General features: G+C 40.5%; 1 protein-coding gene across 1 annotated transcript in view; it reads right to left on the bottom strand.

Moving 5' to 3' along the window:
- KCNQ5 (potassium voltage-gated channel subfamily Q member 5) overlaps nucleotides 1-20,772 on the bottom strand; it is a gene marked incomplete at both ends in the record, with an annotated part of 576,625 nt that overhangs the window by 19,897 nt on the left and 535,956 nt on the right. The window contains one exon of the mRNA XM_079716089.1: nucleotides 10,005-10,113. Coding sequence (XP_079572215.1) covers nucleotides 10,005-10,113 — 109 coding nt within the window. The remainder of the gene's footprint in view (nucleotides 1-10,004; nucleotides 10,114-20,772) is intronic.

Consider the following 20,772-nt stretch of genomic DNA (forward strand, 5'->3'; position numbering starts at 1 on the left):
TTCTGTGTAAGATTCTCTCTGTATAGCTTTGCTTCCACCATATGTCCCAGGGTTCTATCTGTCCGTTTTTTTTTTCCAATAATTACTTTTTAATTTTAATAACGCTACTATATTTCATACTTTATTCTATTTTACTTTACCTGCTCTTTCTTTTTTTCCTACCTTCCCTTCCTCCCTCCCTCCCTCCGCCCCTCCTTTCCTTTTTTCTCTCTTTCTTTCCTTCCTCCCTCCCTCCCTCCCTTCTTCCTTTCACTCTTTTTCTTTCCTTCCTCCCTCCCTCCCTCCTGTCTTTCTTTCCTTCCTCCCTCCCTCCCACCCCTCTTCCTTTCACTTTCTTTTTCTTTCCTCCCTCCCTCCTGTCTTTCTTTTTCTTTCTTTCTTTCTTTCTTTCTTTCCTTCCTCCCTCCCTTCTTCCATTCACTCTTCCTTTTTCTTTCATTCCTCCCTCTCTTCCTCCTTTCTTTCTTTCTTTCCATCCTTCCTCCCTCCCTTTCTTTCTTCCTTCCTTCCTTCCTTTCTTTCCTTCTTCCTTTCTTTCTCTCTCTCTTTCTTTCTTCTACTAATTCTTTCTTTCTACTTTTTCTCCCTTTTATTCTGAGCCGGGTAGATGAAAGGCTCTTGGTGCTGCAGCCAGGAGTCAGGGCTGTCCCTCTGAAGTGGGAGAGCCAACTTCAGGACACGGGTCCACAAGAGACCTCCCAGCTCCACATAATATCAAGCAGCAAAAATCTCCCAGAGATCTCCATCTCAACACCAGCACCCAGCTTCAGTCAACGACCAGCAAACTGCAGTGCTGGTCACCCTATGCCAAGCAACTAGCAAGGCAGGAACACAACCCCACCCATTAACAGAGAGGCTGCCTAAAAACATAATATGGCCGCAGGCACCCCAAAACACACCACCAGACGTGGACCTGTCCACCAGAAAGACAAGATCGAGCCTCAACCACCAGAACACAGGCACTAGTCCCCCCCACAAGGAAGCCTACACAACCTACTGAAACAACCTTAGCCACTGGGGACAGACACCAAAAACAACTGGAACTACGAATCTGCAGCCTGCAAAAAGGAGACCCCAAACACAGTAACATAAGCAAAATGAGAAGACAGAAAAACACACAGCAGGTGAAGGAGTAAGATAAAAACCTACCAAACCTAACAAATGAAGAGGTAATAGGCAGTCTACCTGAAAAAGAATTCAGAAAAATGATAGTAAAGATGATCCAAGATTCTATTTCCAAGATCCAAAATCTTGGAAATAGAATAGACAAAATGCAAGAAACAGTTAACAAGGACCTAGAAGAACTAAAGATGAATCAAGCATCGATTAAAAACACAATAAATGAAATGAAAAATACTCTAGATGGGATCAATAGCAGAATAACTGAGGCAGAAGAACGGATAAGTGAGGTGGAAGATAAAATAGTGGAAGTAACTGATGCAGAGCAAAATAAAGAAAAAAGAATGAAAAGAACAGAGGACAGTCTCAGAGACTTCTGGGACAACATTAAACGCACCAACATTCAAATTATAGGGGTTCCAGAAGAAGAAGAGAAAAGGAAAGGGACTGAGAAAATATTTGAAGAGATTATAGTTGAAAACTTCCCTAATATGGGAAAGGAAATAGTTAATCAAGTCCAGGAGGCACAGAGAGTCCCATACAGAATAAATCCAAGGAGAAATATGCCAAGACACATATTAATCAAACTGTCAAAAATTAAACACAAAGAAATCATATTAAAAGCAGCAAGGCAAAAACAACAAATAACACACAAGGGAATCCCCATCAGGATAACAGCTGATCTCTCAGCAGAAACTCTACAAGCCAGAAGGGAGTGGCAGGATGTAATTAAAGTGATGAAGGAGAGAAACCTGCAACCAAGATTACTCTACCCAGCAAGGATCTCATTCAGATTTGATGGAGAAATTAAAACCTTTACAGACAAGCAAAAGCTGAGAGAGTTCAGCACCACCAAACCAGCTTTACAACAAATGCTAAAGGAACTTCTCTAGGCAAGAAACACAACAGAAGGAATATACCTACAATAATGAACCCAAAGCAATTAAGGAAATGGGAATAGGAGCATACATATCAATAATTACCTTAAATGTAAATGCACTAAATGCTCCCACCAAAAGACACAGATTGGCTGAATGGATACAAAAACAAGACCCATATATATGCTGTCTACAAGAGACCCACTTCAGACCTAGAGACACATACAGATTGAAAGTAAGGGGATGGAAAAAGATATTCCATGCAAATGGAAATCAAAAGAAAGCTGGAGTAGCAATGCTCATATCAGACAAAATAGACTTTAAAATAAAGACTATTACAAGAGACAAAGAAGGACACTACATAATGATAAAGGGATCGATCCAAGAAGAAGATATAACAATTGTAAATATTTATACACCCAACATAGGAGCACCTCAATACATAAGGCAAATACTAACAGCCATAAAAGGGGAAATCGACAGTAACACACTCCTAGTAGGGGACTTTAACACCCCACTTTCACCAATGGACAGATCATCCAAAATGAAAATAAATAAGGAAACACAAGCTTTAAATGATACATTAAACAAGATGGACTTAATTGATATTTATAGGACATTCCATCCAAAAACAACAGAATACACATTTTTCTCAAGTGCTCATGGAACATTCTCCAGGATAGATCATATCTTGGGTCACAAATCAAGCCTTGGGAAATTTAAGAAAATTGAAATTGTATCAAGTATCTTTTCCGACGACAATGCTATGAGACTAGACATCAATTACAGGAAAAGAGCTGTAAAAAATACAAACACATGGAGGCTAAACAATACACTACTTAATAACGAAGTGATCACTGAAGAAATCAAAGAGGAAATAAAAAAATACCTAGAAACAAATGACAATGGAGACACGACGACCCAAAACCTATGGGACGCAGCAAAAGCAGTTCTAAGGGGGAAGTTTATAGCAATACAAACCCACCTTAAGAAACAGGAAACATCTCGAGCAAACAACCTGATCCTGCACCTAAAGCAATTAGAGAAAGAAGAACAAAAACATCCCAAAGTTAGCAGAAGGAAAGAAATCATAAAAATCAGATCAGAAATAAATGAAAAAGAAATGAAGGAAACGATAGCAAAGATCAATAAAACTAAAAGCTGGTTCTTTGAGAAGATATACAAAATTGATAAACCATTAGCCAGACTCATCAAGAAAAAGAGGGAGAAGACTCAAATCAATAGAATTAGAAATGAAAAAGGAGAAGTAACAACTGACACTGCAGAAATACAAAAGATCATGAGAGATTACTACAAGCAACTCTATGCCAATAAAATGGACAACCTGGAAGAAATGGACAAATTCTTACAAATGCACAACCTGCCAAGACTGAATCAGGGAGAAATAGAAAATATGAATAGACCAATCACAAGTAATGAAATTGAAACTGTGATAAAACATCTTCCAACAAACAAAAGCCCAGGACCAGATGGCTTCACAGGCGAATTCTATCAAACATTTAGAGAAGAGCTAACACCAATCCTTCTCAAACTCTTCCAAAATATAGCAGAGGGAGGAACACTCCCAAACTCATTCTATGAGGCCACCATCACCTTGATACCAAAACCAGGCAAGGATGTCACAATGAAAGAAAACTACAGGCCAATATCACTGATGAACATAGATGCAAAAATCCTCAACAAAATACTAGCAAACAGAATCCAACAGCACATTAAAAAGATCATACACCATGATCAAGTGGGGTTTATTCCAGGAATGCAAGGATTCTTCAATATATGCAAATCAATCAATGTGATACACCATATCAACAAGTTGAAGGAGAAAAACCATATGATCATCTCAATAGATGCAGAGAAAGCTTTCGACAAAATTCAACACCCATTTATGATAAAAACCCTGCAGAAAGTAGGCATAGAGGGAACTTTCCTCAACATAATAAAGGCCATATATGACAAACCCACAGCCAACATTGTCCTCAATGGTGAAAAACTGAAACCATTTCCACTAAGATCAGGAACAAGACAAGGCTGCCCACTCTCACCACTCTTATTCAACTTAGTTTTGGAAGTTTTAGCCACAGAAATCAGAGAAGAAAAGGAAATAAAAGGAATCCAAATTGGAAAAGAAGAAGTAAAGCTGTCACTGTTTGCAGATGACATGATACTATACATAGAGAATCCTAAAGATGCTATCAGAAAACTACTAGAGCTAATCAATGAATTTGGTAAAGTAGCAGGATACAAAATTAATGCACAGAAATCTCTGGCATTCCTGTACACTAATGATGAAAAATCTGAAAATGAAATCAAGAAAACACTCCCATTTACCATTGCAACAAAAAGAATAAAATATCTAGGAATAAACCTACCTAAGGAGACAAAAGACCTGTATGCAGAAAATTATAAGACACTGATGAAAGAAATTAAAGATGATACAAATAGATAGAGAGATATACCATGCTCCCGGATTGGAAGAATCAATATTGTGAAAATGACTCTACTACCCAAAGCAATCTACAGATTCAATGCAATCCCTATCAAACTACCACTGGCATTTTTCACAGAACTAGAACAAAAAATTTCAAAATTTGTTTGGAAAAACAAAAGACCCCGCATAGCCAAAGCAATCTTGAGAACGAAAAACGGAGCTGGAGGAATCAGGCTCCCTGACTTCAGACTATACTACAAATCTACAGTAATCAAGACAGTATGGTACTGGCACAAAAACAGAAAGATACATCAATGGAACAGGATAGAAAGCCCAGAGATAAACCCACGCACATATGGTCAACTTATCTTTGATAAAGGAGGCAGGAATGTACAGTGGAGAAAGGACAGCCTCTTCAATAAGTGGTGCTGGGAAAACTGGACAGGGACATGTAAAAGTATGAGATTAGATCATTCCCTAACACCATACACAAAAATAAGCTCAAAATGGATTAAAGACCTAAATGTAAGGCCAGAAACTATCAAACTCTTAGAGGAAAACATAGGCAGAACACTCTATGACATAAATCACAGCAAGATCCTTTTGGACCCACCTCCTAGAGAAATGGAACTAAAAACAAAGATAAACAAATGGGACCTAATGAAACTTCAAAGCTTTTGCACAGCAAAGGAAACCCTAAACAAGACCAAAAGACAACCCTCAGAATGGGAGAAAATATTTGCAAATGAAGCAACTGACAAAGGATGAATCTCCAAAATTTATAAACAGCTCATGCAGCTCAATAGCAAAAAAACAAACAACCCAATCCAAAAATGGGCAGAAGCCTTAAATAGGCATTTCTCCAAAGAAGATATACAGACTGCCAACAAACACATGAAAGAATGCTCAACATCATTAATCATTAGAGAAATGCAAATCAAAACTACAATGAGATATCATCTCACAGCAGTCAGAATGGCCATCATCAAGAAATCTAGAAACAATAAATGCTGGAAAGGGTGTGGAGAAAAGGGAACACTCTTGCACTGCTGGTGGGAATGTGAATTGGTACAGCCACTATGGAGAACAGTATGGAGGTTCCTTAAAAAACTAAAAATAGAACTACCATATGACCCAGCAATCCCACTACTAGGCATATACCCTGAGAAAACCATAATTCAAAAAGAGACATGTACCAAAATGTTCATTGCAGCTCTATTCACAATAGCCCGGAGCTGGAAACAACCTAAGTGTCCATCATCGGATGAATGGATAAAGAAGATGTGGCACATATATACAATGGAATATTACTCAGCCATAAAAAGAAACGAAACTGAGCTATTTGTAATGAGGTGGATAGACCTAGAGTCTGTCATACAGAGTGAAGTAAGTCAGAAAGAGAAAGACAAATACCGTATGCTAACACATATATATGGAATTAAAAAAAAATGTCATGAAGAACCTAGGGGTAAAACGGGAATAAAGACACAGACCTACTTGAGAATGGACTTGAGGATGTGGGGAGGGGGAAGGGTAAGCTGTGACAAAACGAAAGAGAGTCATGGACATATATACACTACCAAACGTAAGGTAGATAGATAGTGGGAAGCAGCCGCAGAGCACAGGGAGATCAGCTTGGTGCTTTGTGACCGCCTGGAGGGGTGGGATGGGGAGGGTGGGAGGGAGGGAGATGCATGAGGGAAGGGATGTGGGAACAGATGAATATGTATGACTGATTCACTTTGTTATAAAGCAGAAACTAATAAAAAAAATAATGTGTTAGTTTTCTTACTGTTTTATGACTTTACTTTCAAAGAATTTTATTACTGTACAGCATGCCTCTCTCTCATAATGGGAGAAACTGCATATCAGCCTATCATCACAGGAAAGTGTTTTTTTTTAAAAATCTAACACTGTTTCAATACTGTACTGTGGATGTAACTGTGATACTGTGTGCAATAAAATTTTTAATAACAATTCCTTCATTAGTGTACAAGCTAAGCTACCATGAAGCAATCATACTGCTGCTTCTTCGTTATCAGTGCATGAATCGTTATACCTGTAAATAAATATGTACTTCTTTTTCACGTTATCTTTTCATTTTTGATGTCTAGTGTTAGTAACACATATAACAACTATAGTGTTTTGTATCGTATAAGACAATTTTGATGTAGGTACTGATAGATGATTCATCTTGTGAGCATACTTCTGTATCAATAAACACAGTACAATACTGTAAATGTATTTCCTCTTCCTTGTGATTTTCTTAATAACATTTTCTTTTCTCTAGCTTAATTTTTGGTAAGAATACAGTAGATACTACATATAACATACAAAATATGTGTTAATTGACTGTTTATGTTATTGGGAAGCCTCTGGTCAACAGTAGGCTATTGGTAGTTATGTTTGGGGGAGTCATAAGTTACATGCAGATTTTCTACTGCATGGAGGGTCAGGGCCCCTAACTCCTGCACTGGTCAAGGGTCAACTGTATAGTGGGAGTTGGGTGTGTAGAATTTTCAAGAGTTTATCAGTTTGCTTGTCAATCTGTTTATTTCCCTGCTAATTTCATCTTTCTATTTAGAAATTAATTTGTATGAGTGGATGAAAATAAATTTAACATTGTTTGAATTAAATCATTAACAAGATATATAGGACTCTTGTTAAAAATAAGTTCAATTTTCACCCCCCGAGATGAGTTTGAAAACACATTTTCAACAACTTCATGCACTCAACTAAATAATATTTTGAAAAAAATATGTGGAAATCCTGGAGGAACTATACAAAACTAAGTATTCTCCTGTCTTTTAAGGCATAGTTTGGAAATACCTAAGAATAGCTGTTGTTCACTACTATAAAAAGTGATGTCATTCATTAAAAAAACAAGTCTCGGTGAATTTGGGGAATAGAATCCAGATGAATTCAGAGAATGACCTTAATCATCTCATTGCCTGAGAATATTTATTCTCAAAAATAACTAGAAAATGTCAGATGCTGAATAAATATTAATAACTGAAAATAAGAATCCCTACTTTGCTCTTGTGAATGTAATCATATTATTTTCCATGCTGTCATCGCATACATATTTTCTGTTACACATTTGAATTTTAATTTGTCTCTTAGGAGAAAACTATTATTATTGTTAGCACTACTGGAAGACAAAAGGCATGTTCAGGTAGTCATATTAAATAATCAAACAACCAAAAGAGAACGAGGAAAATGCCAAAAACAAAGTCGCTGTTTTAGAGTTGAGGAATAGATGGTTCGAACTTGCCATCAGTGACATCCACAGAAAATCCTCTTTAAGGTGCGCTGTGAGTGGTGGGCATGTTCTGGCAAAAGCACTCTAGTCAACTGATGTTCAGTTTGTTATATAATTAAACTCATGAAAAGGACACTTTTGCATATGATTTAGGGACTTATACCTGCAAATCCTTTTCGGAAGTGCTAACTGCGGTAGTTGGTCCTTTAATTTTTAGAAATTAAGTTCTATCATGAGTCAAAGATTTCCAATTAAGTTATTAACTACTGAGTATAGCTATTATGTTTTTATAGAATCCAACAATTTTAAATGAAACTTAGAAGTGATTAAAAAAAAAAAACGCACCAAGAAGAATCGGGATACAGGGAAGAAAAACAGCCCATCAAGAGTTATGAAGTAGCAAGCAGAAAGCTTCCAAAATCCACAAAAAGGAGAGACGTGTAAATAATAAAGTTCCTGTTAAAAATAAGAACCAAGAAAGAATTCTGAAGAGCAAGGGAATTCTGCAAGGGACTTTACAAAGATCAGTCAAGTTTCCAGAGGAAGGGGTAATAACAAAGTAACTCGCAAGCTGCTGCTCAAGTGCTGAGCTGGCAGAATAAACCTATTTCATTTTCTTTTTTGCAGCTCAGGATTCTTTGTTGTGAGGCAAAAGCAGAAAGCTTCAGAAGGTCTCGGGAAATGACACAAATTGGGTTAAGTATGACTTTTAGGAAACTTAATCTGGTCCCTTAGATAAGATTTTACTGTACTTGCTGCAAATTAGACCAGGAGTCTCTGCTGGCTGTAAGGAACGGATGGAAAGAATGTCAAGGTCACTTTGGGGCCAGCAATGCCCCATAGAGCTTCCTGCCATGATGGAAACGTACTATGTCTTCTCTGCCCAACACAGAAGTCACTGGCTATGCGTGGCCGCTGAGCACTTTAAATGTGGCCGTACCATTGATGAACTGAACTTTACATTTTATTCCATTTTAATTAATTCAAATTTGAATCGCCTGGTGTGACCAGTGGCTACGGTGTTGGACAGCGCAGGACAGATCCTTTCCATCCCTTTAACTGAAGGCTGTAGACCTTATTTCACTACGTATCCTTGGGTTTTCTGGGATTAAATATTACCCAAGGCTTCTGGGATCCCCCGGGGCAGGGCGATCATATCATTGTCCAAACTGGGAGACTTTGAGAAAGACGTGGAGTGTCAGTAACAGTCATGATGAAACAAGAGGCCCAGGACACATAGGACGGGACGGGACGGTCCCCCATCCACAGGGTTGTTGCTCGCAGGTTCTAGAGGGAAGTAACTAGGCTTGACTTCACTTCTGTTTAGCGGGCTGCTACAGATAATGTTTAAGTACCTCTGGGCACACATTTTCATCATATCATGATTTTCTTTGCCCCCATAAACATTTACCAAAATCTTTATAACTCACCTCTACTCTCCCAGTGACCCCCGACCACAGAGTACAACAATGTCTAACAGGATGCTCAGACCAGAAGCACATAATCCATCATATTGATATCTGAGCTTAGACTGAGTATCTGGGTAGCTAAACTGGGTTGGATATTTTCAGCTTTCCTCAGGCTTTCTGGTAAGAGGCAGGAAAAGCCACAAAGAGCAGAGGCATATTTCTTTGCTGTCACTCTGCATCCCCTGACAGATACACGTTCTCCCAAAGGGATGACACTGGGCAGGCTGAACAGCCGCAGTTCATTTAGTCCGGATCCTGGATTGTCTGGGGGAGTGGATCCTGGAAATACAAATACAAGTTGCTTGGGACCCTCTCAGTTTTCTGCCATCAGCAGAGGAAGTGTGTTACAGTCAGACTTTACAATTATATTTCAGCAGGACAGAGCAACCCCCTGCGGAACACACAGGCTTCCCATGTTCAGAAGTCAACCTGCTTTGAAATAGCAAAGATGGACTCTTCTTTGACATGACATACAGAACATGGATTGAAGCACCGAGACGTACAAATAATTTAAAAAGTACAGTTGTATCTATACGCAGATGTCCTTAAAGCGACAAATTCACACAACAAGCCAATTCTCACGTAATCTGTCCGGTATGGCCTGGCTTTTCAAATCCCACCCACCTTTTATAGCCCACCCCGTGTTGAACACAGTCAAGTTTTGTATTAAAAAAATATTTCAAAATGTAATAGGCATGTGGATGAATAGGAAAAGAGAAAGGAATTATTGCGGGAGATTTACCTGCAGGAAAGAGAATTCAGCAACGTAGTGATTCAGATAATCAGGGGGAGGTTTCAGAATCATTTTGTCAGAGGTTTTCACCAACCTGATCGCCCGAATGACAGTTTTCAGTGGTGGGGTGAGGTCCTCCACGGACACGTCACACTGGCATCCTTTGTCATCATACACGTCATCGGTGCCAAGCGCCGTGTCAGCTGCAAGAGAAAAGGGCCAGTTAGGTAGCAGCACAGTGGCAATTTAAAACTCGTTACCGAATTGGTCTCACGTAGGGATGGCGGGGAACTCACAGACTCGGCTTATAAATCAACACGTATAAGGTCGGCCAATTGTTTTTCCCAGTATTATTCTTTCTCCTTTTCCTACGACCTAACCGATTTCACATGGTTTGACGTGACTGCCTTTCTGAGCTGTTTTCCATGGGGAAATGGGGCTGCTGGCACACTTTCTTCCCGGTAGAGGTGATGGATTTGTGTCGATCCACTCACGCTCTTTTGCCCAGTTCTTTTGAAACTAACAGCCAGAGTTTAAATAACAGCTGTTTGGAGTTAGGAAAGCAGTTTTTGGACATTTAATGAACTGGCCTGTATATATAGAGCTTGAAGCCCATGGCACTGACCCCAGTCGTCCCACGCTCTGAACGAGTGTGCTAAGCGTTCGGATCCAAGCACACGGGCTCCCTGTCAGTTACTGGACGTGGGCAGCCCAGGACAGAGCTTGCTGATGATAGCACTGCCAAGGCCGAGGGCAGATTCTCAGACTGGATAAGAAAATCAGTTTCCCGTAAACCGAGCAAAATATCTTTCGGCTTAACCACAAAGTTTGACAAAAAGGCAGGGTTACAATAAACACCAAATTGCTAAGAATTTATAAAATTAATAAGGCATAAGCATATCATTGCAGCTTGGTTTTCAGTAACAGAATATTGAAAGCAGGTTAAAATTCCTGTAACGAGGAAAAGGTTTAAATAAGTATTGGTAGGTTTATTTAATGGAATATTGAGAATCTGTGAAAAATGATGACTAATGACTGGAAACTGTCACAATATATTATTAAAGAAACAATCTATATCTGGGATTAAGAATGATTTTATTTTTTTCTGCCTGGCTATATTTTCTAAAATCTCTGCAGTGAACATGTATGATCCTGGTAATAAAGTAACAAAAGTATACTCAGGAGAAAAGAGTTATATAGCCTCCAAATACTACTTGAACCTCTTTATTTATTATTTTTTATTTTGGCCGCACAGCTTGTGGGATCTCAGTTCCCTGCCGGAATCCTAACCACTAGGCCACCTGGGAACTCCCCTATTTAAGCCTCTTTAAATGTTGACGTAACAAAGGGACTAAAACCGCTTTCTGTCTCCTGCCCTGATCAGTGATCATCTCCTACGTCATAAAAGGAGACTTTGCCATGGGCTGGGCTGGTTGGGATACAGGTCCTGAAACGCTGTAGGAGGCCCATTCACGGAGGAGTGCTCACATCCGGGATGCAGTTGGTGCATTGCTCAATTCAATGATTCACTGTGTGTTTACTCAGTTGATGGTGTGCTGGGGGCAGGGGTGGTGTGGTGAAGAGATACAGATGGGTCTTCACAGCTCTCTGTCATGGTCCCTCTGGCCTTCTGGCCCCCAAGCCTCCTAAGTGGGTTCTCCAGAACCACCAACTCATAATAACAATCCTAAACATCAACCACTCGCTGAAATGTATGCCCGGCGCTTAGACAAAGCTTCTGCACGTATTAGTTTTCTTATTTACAGCAGCTGTACAGGTTGGTGATGCTATGCCTGGTTTTTAGATGCTGATATTGAGGCTCTGAGAAGGTAAGCATAATAATTAAACAGCATAAAAGTCAGGGTCCATTTATTGTTGTGAGGTTAGTGGAAAACTTCTTCTGCAGGTAGGTGCTGTCCCAATAAGCACAAAAGTAAAGATAGTGAAACTATAATGTTCACATGGACTGTAAAGTGGAGCGGGGAACGTCCCAAATGGCGACAAGACAGTTTTCTCCCTGCCCCCGTCCTGCACCCCAGTAAGACCTTCTGGCTCTGTCGTGGTTAGCATTAGGCTGGGCAGTGGATGGGAGACATTGTATCCAAAGCCATTTTATTAGGGACTTTCATTATACCACTTATAACTTGATTATTCAAGGCATAAATCAAGCTCTCAGTTTTTAAAAAAAGTTTTGTCTTTTTGTAAGTTTGGTCAGGGCAAACTAACAGGAAATACATCTTCGCTGCCATGTGTTGAAGCAAGGGCTGAGTTAGAGAATTTTTCCCCTTATTCCAAAACCAGAAAAACGGGGTAAATGCCATCTTTCTGTTTTGTAAGTATCTTGAGGCGTCCATATTCTTTCCAGTGAGGTTAATGACAATTAAATGTTCTTCTCATGATTCCTAGAGGCTTAAAACCCGCGTGACCTCTGAGGCACCTGGGCGGGGCTGAGCTTCCAGCCACGGCTGGCTCTGTGCTCTCTGCTCTCTGCTTTCCGACCACACTGCTGGCCCTCTGCCCTGGCATTTGGAGAATGTGGGTCATGGGAACAGGAGCTCACGTGAGCACCAATCTGCAAAAACCCAGTCCTGAAGGGCCGCATGCCAGCAGCGCGCAGTGCTCCCCAAGCTGGCATTGTGTTCCGCGGGGGCGAGCCTGTGTGTCTGGTGGACCTGCCCTGTGCACACCCCGTCTGTGCTGGGAAGAAAGGAAGCTGAAAATACACAGCCCTCTGTCTCCCCCAAGCCACTCTGTCTCCTAGTAATTAGCTGTGTTCAAGATTTGCTTTCAAATACTTTGTTCCCCCAGGTTTTGGAAAACTCTATTCCATAGTTTTTGGAAAGAACCACTTGGACCTTACACGATAGAGAGGAGGTAAAGAGAAGATTCTGGAAACTTCTGCTACGTCCAAAGACTGTCTTCCTGTTCCCACTATAAATTTTGCCATCAAGATGCAGGTGTTTGAGAAAAAGGACAGGTAGTTTCTGGTTCTTTCTCTTTGTCACCTGCTCTTACAGATTAGATTTCTTGACGAAATGATTTCAATGGTTTTCAACCTTGGCTGCATGTTAGAATCACACCTCAGTACTCAGGATGGGCTGGAACCCAGGCCTCAGAGTGTTTATAAAAGCTCCCCAGAGGTGTCCATGTGCAGCCAAGAAGGACCACTGACTGGAAGTGGAAAATGGTGCCCCTGGTTTCCCCCAGCTGGAGCCGAGGCATGTGCGTGTGTGACTAGTCTGCCATCGGACTTGGGCTCATCCCCATGTTTCCCCTCGTATCACCAGTGTATTTTGCACAGTTTGAGACAATATAGGTGCTTCCCAAGACAACAGGAAATAATCACATCATAAAAAACAGAAAAAGAAATCCCTTACGAGCTGGTGACCTGGGAACAGGTTTCATCATCTTATTGTTCAGCCTGGAGACCTCGGCTTTCTGAATTCCAGCCACTGTTTTCCACCCCTCAGCCACCTGAGACCCGCTCTGCAGGCCGTGACCCTGTTCTCTTTCAACGGAGTCACTACTGTTCTTACACACAAGAGACTCACATGTTCAGACACAAAAATAAAATCAAACTGTCAAAACCTAGCAGAAAACATTTGTTTGCCTGTGGAGGAAACAGTAATGGCCTGATGTTTGGTCACCAAGAGGAATTATTTAGTAGCAAAAGAATAATAACTAATACTAACAAAACTGAGGTGACTCTGGTACACTTTGACATTGCTAGTGACAATGTAAATCAGAACAAAGTTTTATGGCAAGAAAAAATTTAAAAAAATTTAAAATCAACAGTCTTATAATTTTATACCAGGAAAGTTATCTTTGGAAAATAATTTCAAAAAGAAAATAAAGATAGCTTAATGTAATAATTTTTATTGCATCATTGCCTATTGTAGAGAGATAGTTATATAAATTTCAATGTCCCGAAGTAGGAAACTGTAAATTATAGTATTTGACCATGCTGATGTACTGCACAGCTATGAAAATGATAATTATGAAGAGTACATGGTAGTATGAAAGTATTTTTAAGTGTTCAGTAAAATTAAAATATGAAACCAAATACTCACGTTGATTAGAACTATGTACCATGATATATAAAAAGAAAAGCAGCTAGAAGTAGAAAACCAGCTAGAAGTGAATATATAAAAATGAAATTAGCTCTATCAGGGCATGAGACTACAGATGATTTACGTTACTTTTACTGGGTTGGCCAAAAAGTTCGTTCAGGTTTTTCTGTAAGATGTTCCTTAAGGAATTTAAAGATTTTTTTCCATCACAAAAAAATATATGTTTTTTGAAATAGAGTATTTGAAAAATAGGAAAACAATTAGAAGAAAATAAAATCTTTCCAAGTTGCAGAACTTAAAATAAACAACTACTGTAATATGTTTCTTATAGTAAAAATGTGAAAGCTACAAGTTTGCAATACATTTTAGGCATTTAAATGGACCACGTAATGATTCTATTCCACTGTGCTATAAGGAACACACATTAAAAAGGCCACTATCAATGGTGGTGATAACTAATTTATTACAACCTGTTATGAAGTATAATTGATTTTCCAATTCTTCTGCTGCTTGTCTTTCAATTACCTTTTCTCCACTACCATTTCCGATACCTTAAATATCATCTTAAATGTACAGTCTCCACTTCAGCCACGTGCTAGTTCAAAGGCGTCTCCTTTAATCCAGCTGTGTTTAGAATAACTGCCTGGGTCCTGATGCAGCAGCACGATATTATTTTGCTACGTCCTTGTTTGGGGACTTTCCTTCTGTTCTGTGCTGGGTGCTGCTGTGTCCTCAATACACTAATAAGAAACCCAGAAAAATACTCCAGATAATATATTTTTTGTTCTAGACTTTTGCCTTTTCAAATAGTTTTTATTTTAACTTTGTTTTTCTCTCATTATGACAGTAATGCATGCTTCTCCTAGAAACGTTGAAAATTTGAATTTTAAATTAAACCATGGAGAACGAGTAAAGGTTTTTGTAGTTCTAACACTCGGGCAGGTCCTATTAAATTTTGGCCTCTTCCCTTCCAGTATCTTTCTGTGCATCAACTGATGTTTAACGTCCAAGTCAATTTCTCAACAGCGATTAGAAGTTGTACATCTCTGGTTGCCATGGGGGGGGGTGCTTTGCTTTGATAGCTCAAAAGACCTTATTCAGCCTCATCTTATTATATGCCTGTTTCATCTCATGCTCCAGCTACACCGGACGACGAACAGTTCCTCAAGGTGCTGTCTAAGCATTATTACCTTTGGCTACTCTCCCAAGGGCTACCCTCTATACACCCCCTTTCCGTTGTTTTCTTTTTGGCTGGCAATCTGCGGGTGCTGAATTTGCAGTAGACAGATGATTATATGCATAGAGCACCCCAAAAGCACCCCAAAATGAGAAGAATATCGGAATATTTACAACAAATCACTTACATTTCAGCATGCGTATAACTCTTGCGCCGTGTTGAAAACTAGAATTTTATTTCGTGGTTTAGCAATTCCTGTTGATTTTGAGTTATCCAAAGCCAAGAGCATGAGGGCAGTAGGACAGAGTTCACAGCCTCAGATCCAGCTTTCCAGACACAAGGCTTTTGGGTCTGTGGCCTCTGGGAAATGCAGCCTGACCCCCAAAACTGACTCAGCCCTGTCCTCCTGTTCTGCATACATATCTCTTATATTTGTTGTTTACAACCCCTTTCCTTGGCAGACAGTGAGCTGCGAGGGCAGGGACCACATGCTCCATACACGCATCCATCTTCCCTTTATCTCGTCATGCATGGACCTACCACCCCCAGAGCCCTGACGGTGCACGTTTGCTTTGTGAGTGAAGCATTTCCCTTGACCTCAGTAAGTCTGGATGCAGGATTTTAGGATTGGATTTAGGACCTTCATTCACTCAGTCCTTGTGTGTGAGATGGCTTACAAAGGTGAGCTGTAATTTAAAATATTATACTGCCAGACTGGAAATATTGTGCTCATTTTACACAAATGAAGGAGCTGCAGCTAGGAGTGAAAAATGACATACGTGGGGCTTTTAAAATGGGGCCAGAGCAGCCATCCCGGAGGAACTGCCTTGCATCCTGTTTTCTGACCCCGTGAACTGGGCCAAACTGCCAGCATCCCAAGAAGTCAGCGAGAATGAGAAAACGGTGCTGCAGGGACTGATGAAAATGAACCTTTACCTGGTGGCCACTTGGCCGGACTAATCAGTGAAGTGCAAATCCAACAGCTTTACTCATCAGCACCAATGGACTCTTCTTCAGAGCAACCTGTCTCATCTTCCTCTTACTTGTTTCATTAAAAACCCTGACTCCCTCTCCCGTAATAGGGACACTATTTGTGTTTCTACCCCAGTACATGTACCCAAACTGCAATTCTTTGATCCCAAATAAATGCTTTTGCCTCTTGAATTGGTTTCCTGTTTTTTGTAGGTTGATATCAGTGAGCTTCGATGACCTGCCCAAGATACAGGGTTGTGAGGGTACAGCAGTCCTTTTAACACTGAGATGGCGCCTCCCTGCACACAAATCTCCCCGTGTTTTGCGGAGCAAAAGCTCAAGTCTTCAGAAGGCCTGCAGGGCCCCATGTGCCGCTCCTTCTCCCACCGTCCCATCAGGGCTCCCCTCTCTCTGTTCCCTCCAGGCCCCCTGGCTGCTCCGCGCACCATGCACCTCTCTCCCTAGGGCTCCCTCTGGGGATGCTCCCTTCCAGAGGGCCTGGGGGCTCCGTAGCTGCTGAGGCCTCTGCTCAGTGTCTGTTCTCCAAGAGAACCACCAGGACTCCCTTACCCAAGGCCAAGAGTGTCATCTTGTTCTCTGATGTATCTCAAGCGCCTGGAACAGAGTGCCTGGAACAGGGTAAGCAAACTAGTATTTACTCAGGGAACCAGTCGGGGTGAGTGATACCCGTCCACTCCATCTCTCTGATCGATCACAAACTTTAATGCACTAGTTAACCTCTGGATTTGGCCTTATCGTTTTCTCTTTTACTGTTTGTTTGTTTTTTTTTTTTTTTGGTTGTTGTTGTTTATATGTTTTGGTGATCTTTCATGACTAGATATATACTTTGAGATCCTACTGTGGAAAAAAGATCCAACTTTTCCTCAAAGTGTTTAATTTTTATAGGATTTCCCCCCAGTGGTCCATGAAAATATTTAAGAGGCAAAATAAGTTTAAAGTAAAAGCATGAATAACTTCTAGAGTAGAACTCAGTAAATACTCGTTGAATAAATATGGTACACTGCACTTTTACTTTTAGGTTGACACGCAACCTGTAGGTCCACTTTAAATTCTTGAGTCTATAAGTTTACGATTAGTAAATAATAGAAGAATTTTAACATCAGTACAACGAGCAGGAGGGCTCTCTACCCACATCCTCCATATAAATATAATAAAGAAGCCCATCCTGACTTACTTTCCTCTTCAGGAACAATGTAGACTAATGGAAATGTAAATATATTACAGTGAGATACAGTGTAACTTCATAAATCACTTCTGGATACTCACTCCCCTGTGCGTTTCCAAATGCGACCTTTAATCCAGTGCTTTACAGTGTTAGCATAGGGGGGACAAAGGGTGAGATTTCAGTCATGTGACCATTGTTCACTCAGTTCTGAATCTTAGAAGGTTTGGAGGAAACAGCTTAAAAGTGAGCTCTCATTAAGAATTAGGAAATCATCTCAATAATTCTGATAAAAATAAAATAAGGAAATTCTTGATCCGTCTGTGAACATTTTCTCATGAGTTTTTTTTCTAGGCTGTAGAATTAAAATAAAATGCTATAGTACTAGGGAAAGAATTCTGAAAAATAAATATTTGTTTTTATTGAAAAATAGTCCCAGTATTCATATCTGTGGCCTCTACTGGTTTCAAAATAAAACATCCTTTTGAGTTTTTAAAGCAATATTCTAGTTAAAGAGCTACTTTTAATATTTTGAGCAGGTAACTGCATTTTCCTGTGTATTTTTACCAAAGTGGATGCAAATGTTAGCACAGTTGAAGATTACAGATTGATAGAGACGTCGTAACTCAGCTGTGCTTGCTGTTTATTTTATTTTTTGGTGTTGTGACATTCTCTATGTGGAGCGGAAAATTTGGGACCCAAAATACAGTCGTGGTACCCATAACAGAAATGAAGAGGTACAATCAAATACACTATCAGGGGACGTGCAGCTGACCTTTTTAAAATTTTTTTTTCCAAAAAAGGGTTAGATCTAGATTATCCTGTGACTACCACATTCTGAAAAAATGGCTCTATATACCATGAAAACTCCCTCAGTTGCTTAGAAGACTTTCACAGTAAAGAGAAAATACAACTGGCCTTTGACTGGACTTGACCACTTTGCTGTTGGCATGGCCTAGCATCAGTTTCCAAATCTGCTTGACTTTTAGACACAATAAGAAATACACTTGCTATTGCGATCTAGCGTGCACACACACACACACACACACACACAATAGAAGCTCCCTTGTAGGTTAAGACGGTAGAATGAACATACACATCTAATCCTGATCCTTCTGAAAAGCTCACTAAAACTATAGTGATGATACGTTTTAAAAAGACTTAAACACATAAAAGGATAGAACAGGAGAGGAGGCAGCAACAACATAATCCTGAAAGTAGGAAAGCAGCTGGGCAAGTGAGGTAGCCGGCTAGCTGGCACCAGAGAGAAAGCCCCAAGCCAAGGCTGGGAAAAGCCGAGAAACAACAAAATTCCCACTTCAGACGAGTCAGGGCGGCACTCGGTCCCTGCGGGGTGACTGACTGGAGGGAGGTTGTGTGCACCCTGCCTGCAGCCTTGGGCAGGACTCCGCTCCTTTTCCAGCAGGGTTCTGGCTGGGGGGCTTCGGATGAGGGGTCCCCAGGCATGGGTTCCAAGTGACCATATACAGCTTGAATGCTGAGAACCCGCTAGCGCCCGGTCACCATCTCAACAATGGCAGCAGGACCTGCACCTCCAGGTAGGAGTCTGGAGAGGACCTCTCTGGGAGTCTGACCGGCCCAAGAAGAAACAGCTGAAGGTCCTGACCCCAGAGGTTTCCCAGGAAATGGCTGACCCAGATCCACCCATGGGGAAGGTCAAGCTGACCGCCCCCAGCCACATGCTCAGAAGTTCCAGTCACCCTTGTTGGATCTCACACTTCTCTGCGAGGAGACACCCAAAGTTTACTAAATGCCTGAGGAAATCATCCAGTACAAAGAGATCAAGATCAACCCAAAATGAAGCAAAAAAACCCCCCCAAAAACTGTTATTAACATCTTCACAGAGGTAAAGCAAGGTACTATATCTGTGAAGCAAAAACAGGAAGCTAAAATAGAGGGACACAGTCAACAACCACAGCAACAATAAAGAACCTTAGAAATGATAGGTTTGGATGATAAAGTTGGCCAGAACTCCCCCAAAACAGAAACAAAAAGACAAAGAGGTAGAAAATGGGAGAAAAAAGAAGAAAGTCAGATGGCCGGTCCCCAAGCCCTGCCTCTAAATAATAAATTTCCATGAGACAACAGAGAAAATGAAGGGAGGAGATCATTTTAAAAAAAAAACACAATAAAACATTCTAGAACAGAAAGTCACAAATTACCAGTTTGAAATGACCCCTTGAGTCCCCACTATAGTAGATAAAAATACATCTGTGCCCAGGAAAATCATTATGAAAATTCAGAACACTGGGGACAAAAGTGGATCCTACAAAGTTCCAAACGTAGGACAGACAACATCACACCATTGGTTACATACAAACATCAGAATGGCTTTGGACTTAACAGTCCTGAAAACAAGCACACCAGGGTACAATGCTTTCAAAATTCCAAAGTGACATGATTTCTGGCCTAAAATTGTATACCAAGCCAACCTATCAAGCAGCATGAAGATGGAAAAAAGCCATTTTCTGACATGCAAGATCTCCAAAAAAATTTGCTTTCCTTGTACTCTTCCTCAGGAGTGTTCTGGAGGATGCACCCCATCAAAATGGGGATGTAAATCAAGAGAGAGGATGACCCGGTGCAGGAGACACGGCTCAGGATGAGGGTGAAGGAAACCCCGGGTGGTCGCCGTGCGCCAGGTGGAGATGCTTCCGTCCATGTAGGACTGGCGTGACCCATGCGCAGGCACGTGGTTGGAGGTCAGCAATATGCCTTCCATCACAGGGGTTAAATCAAGAAAGACAAAATCATGAGCCCCTGTAGGCTGGGAAGGCAATCTAGAAGAACATCAAAAGGAAGCCAGAAGCTGATGTCTGTGCAGCAGGCTTGTTGAGCAGCCAGCCCGGCTGAAAGGAGGGTGGCGTCTCCAAGAAACACCACCATGGAACTGGATCATTTAACTGAAACAACTGACCCTGTGTCAGTTTTACTGACAGATTATTGGAAGATGTGGGAAGAATTATGAAAGCAACAACAGCAAGAAATAGGCATTTATTTACTACCGGAAAAACAAACAGTAGTAGTACAATATAATACGTATAGGTATAATGTAGACCCTGAATTCTGACTTATCAAAAAATTACAAAACGTAGGTTGGAGGGATGGGAGGGTCTGCAGAAGGTAAATAGTGAAAAAAGAGCTAAATCTTCATTTACTAGAATTTTAATAGAAAATGTTCAAAATTGATTAATCAGAAGTTAGCTGTATGCACATACTACTGAAAAAATATGGACATTTATTAAGTATCAGAAGAAACAACAGAAAAATAGAAATGGTCGCTTCTGGAAAGAAATCCTGGGGGGTAGAGTGGGAGAGCTGAGGCAGGGAAACATCATATTCTGATATAAAGAGTTCATATTATTTGACTTTTTATTTGTTATTTTAAATTAAACTTTCAGTTTTGTTAGTTGTAACTACAAATTCAAATTTGTAATTG

The sequence above is a fragment of the Hyperoodon ampullatus genome (assembly GCF_949752795.1).
Source record: "Hyperoodon ampullatus genome assembly, chromosome: 12".
In the NCBI taxonomy this organism is placed as follows: domain Eukaryota; kingdom Metazoa; phylum Chordata; class Mammalia; order Artiodactyla; family Ziphiidae; genus Hyperoodon; species Hyperoodon ampullatus.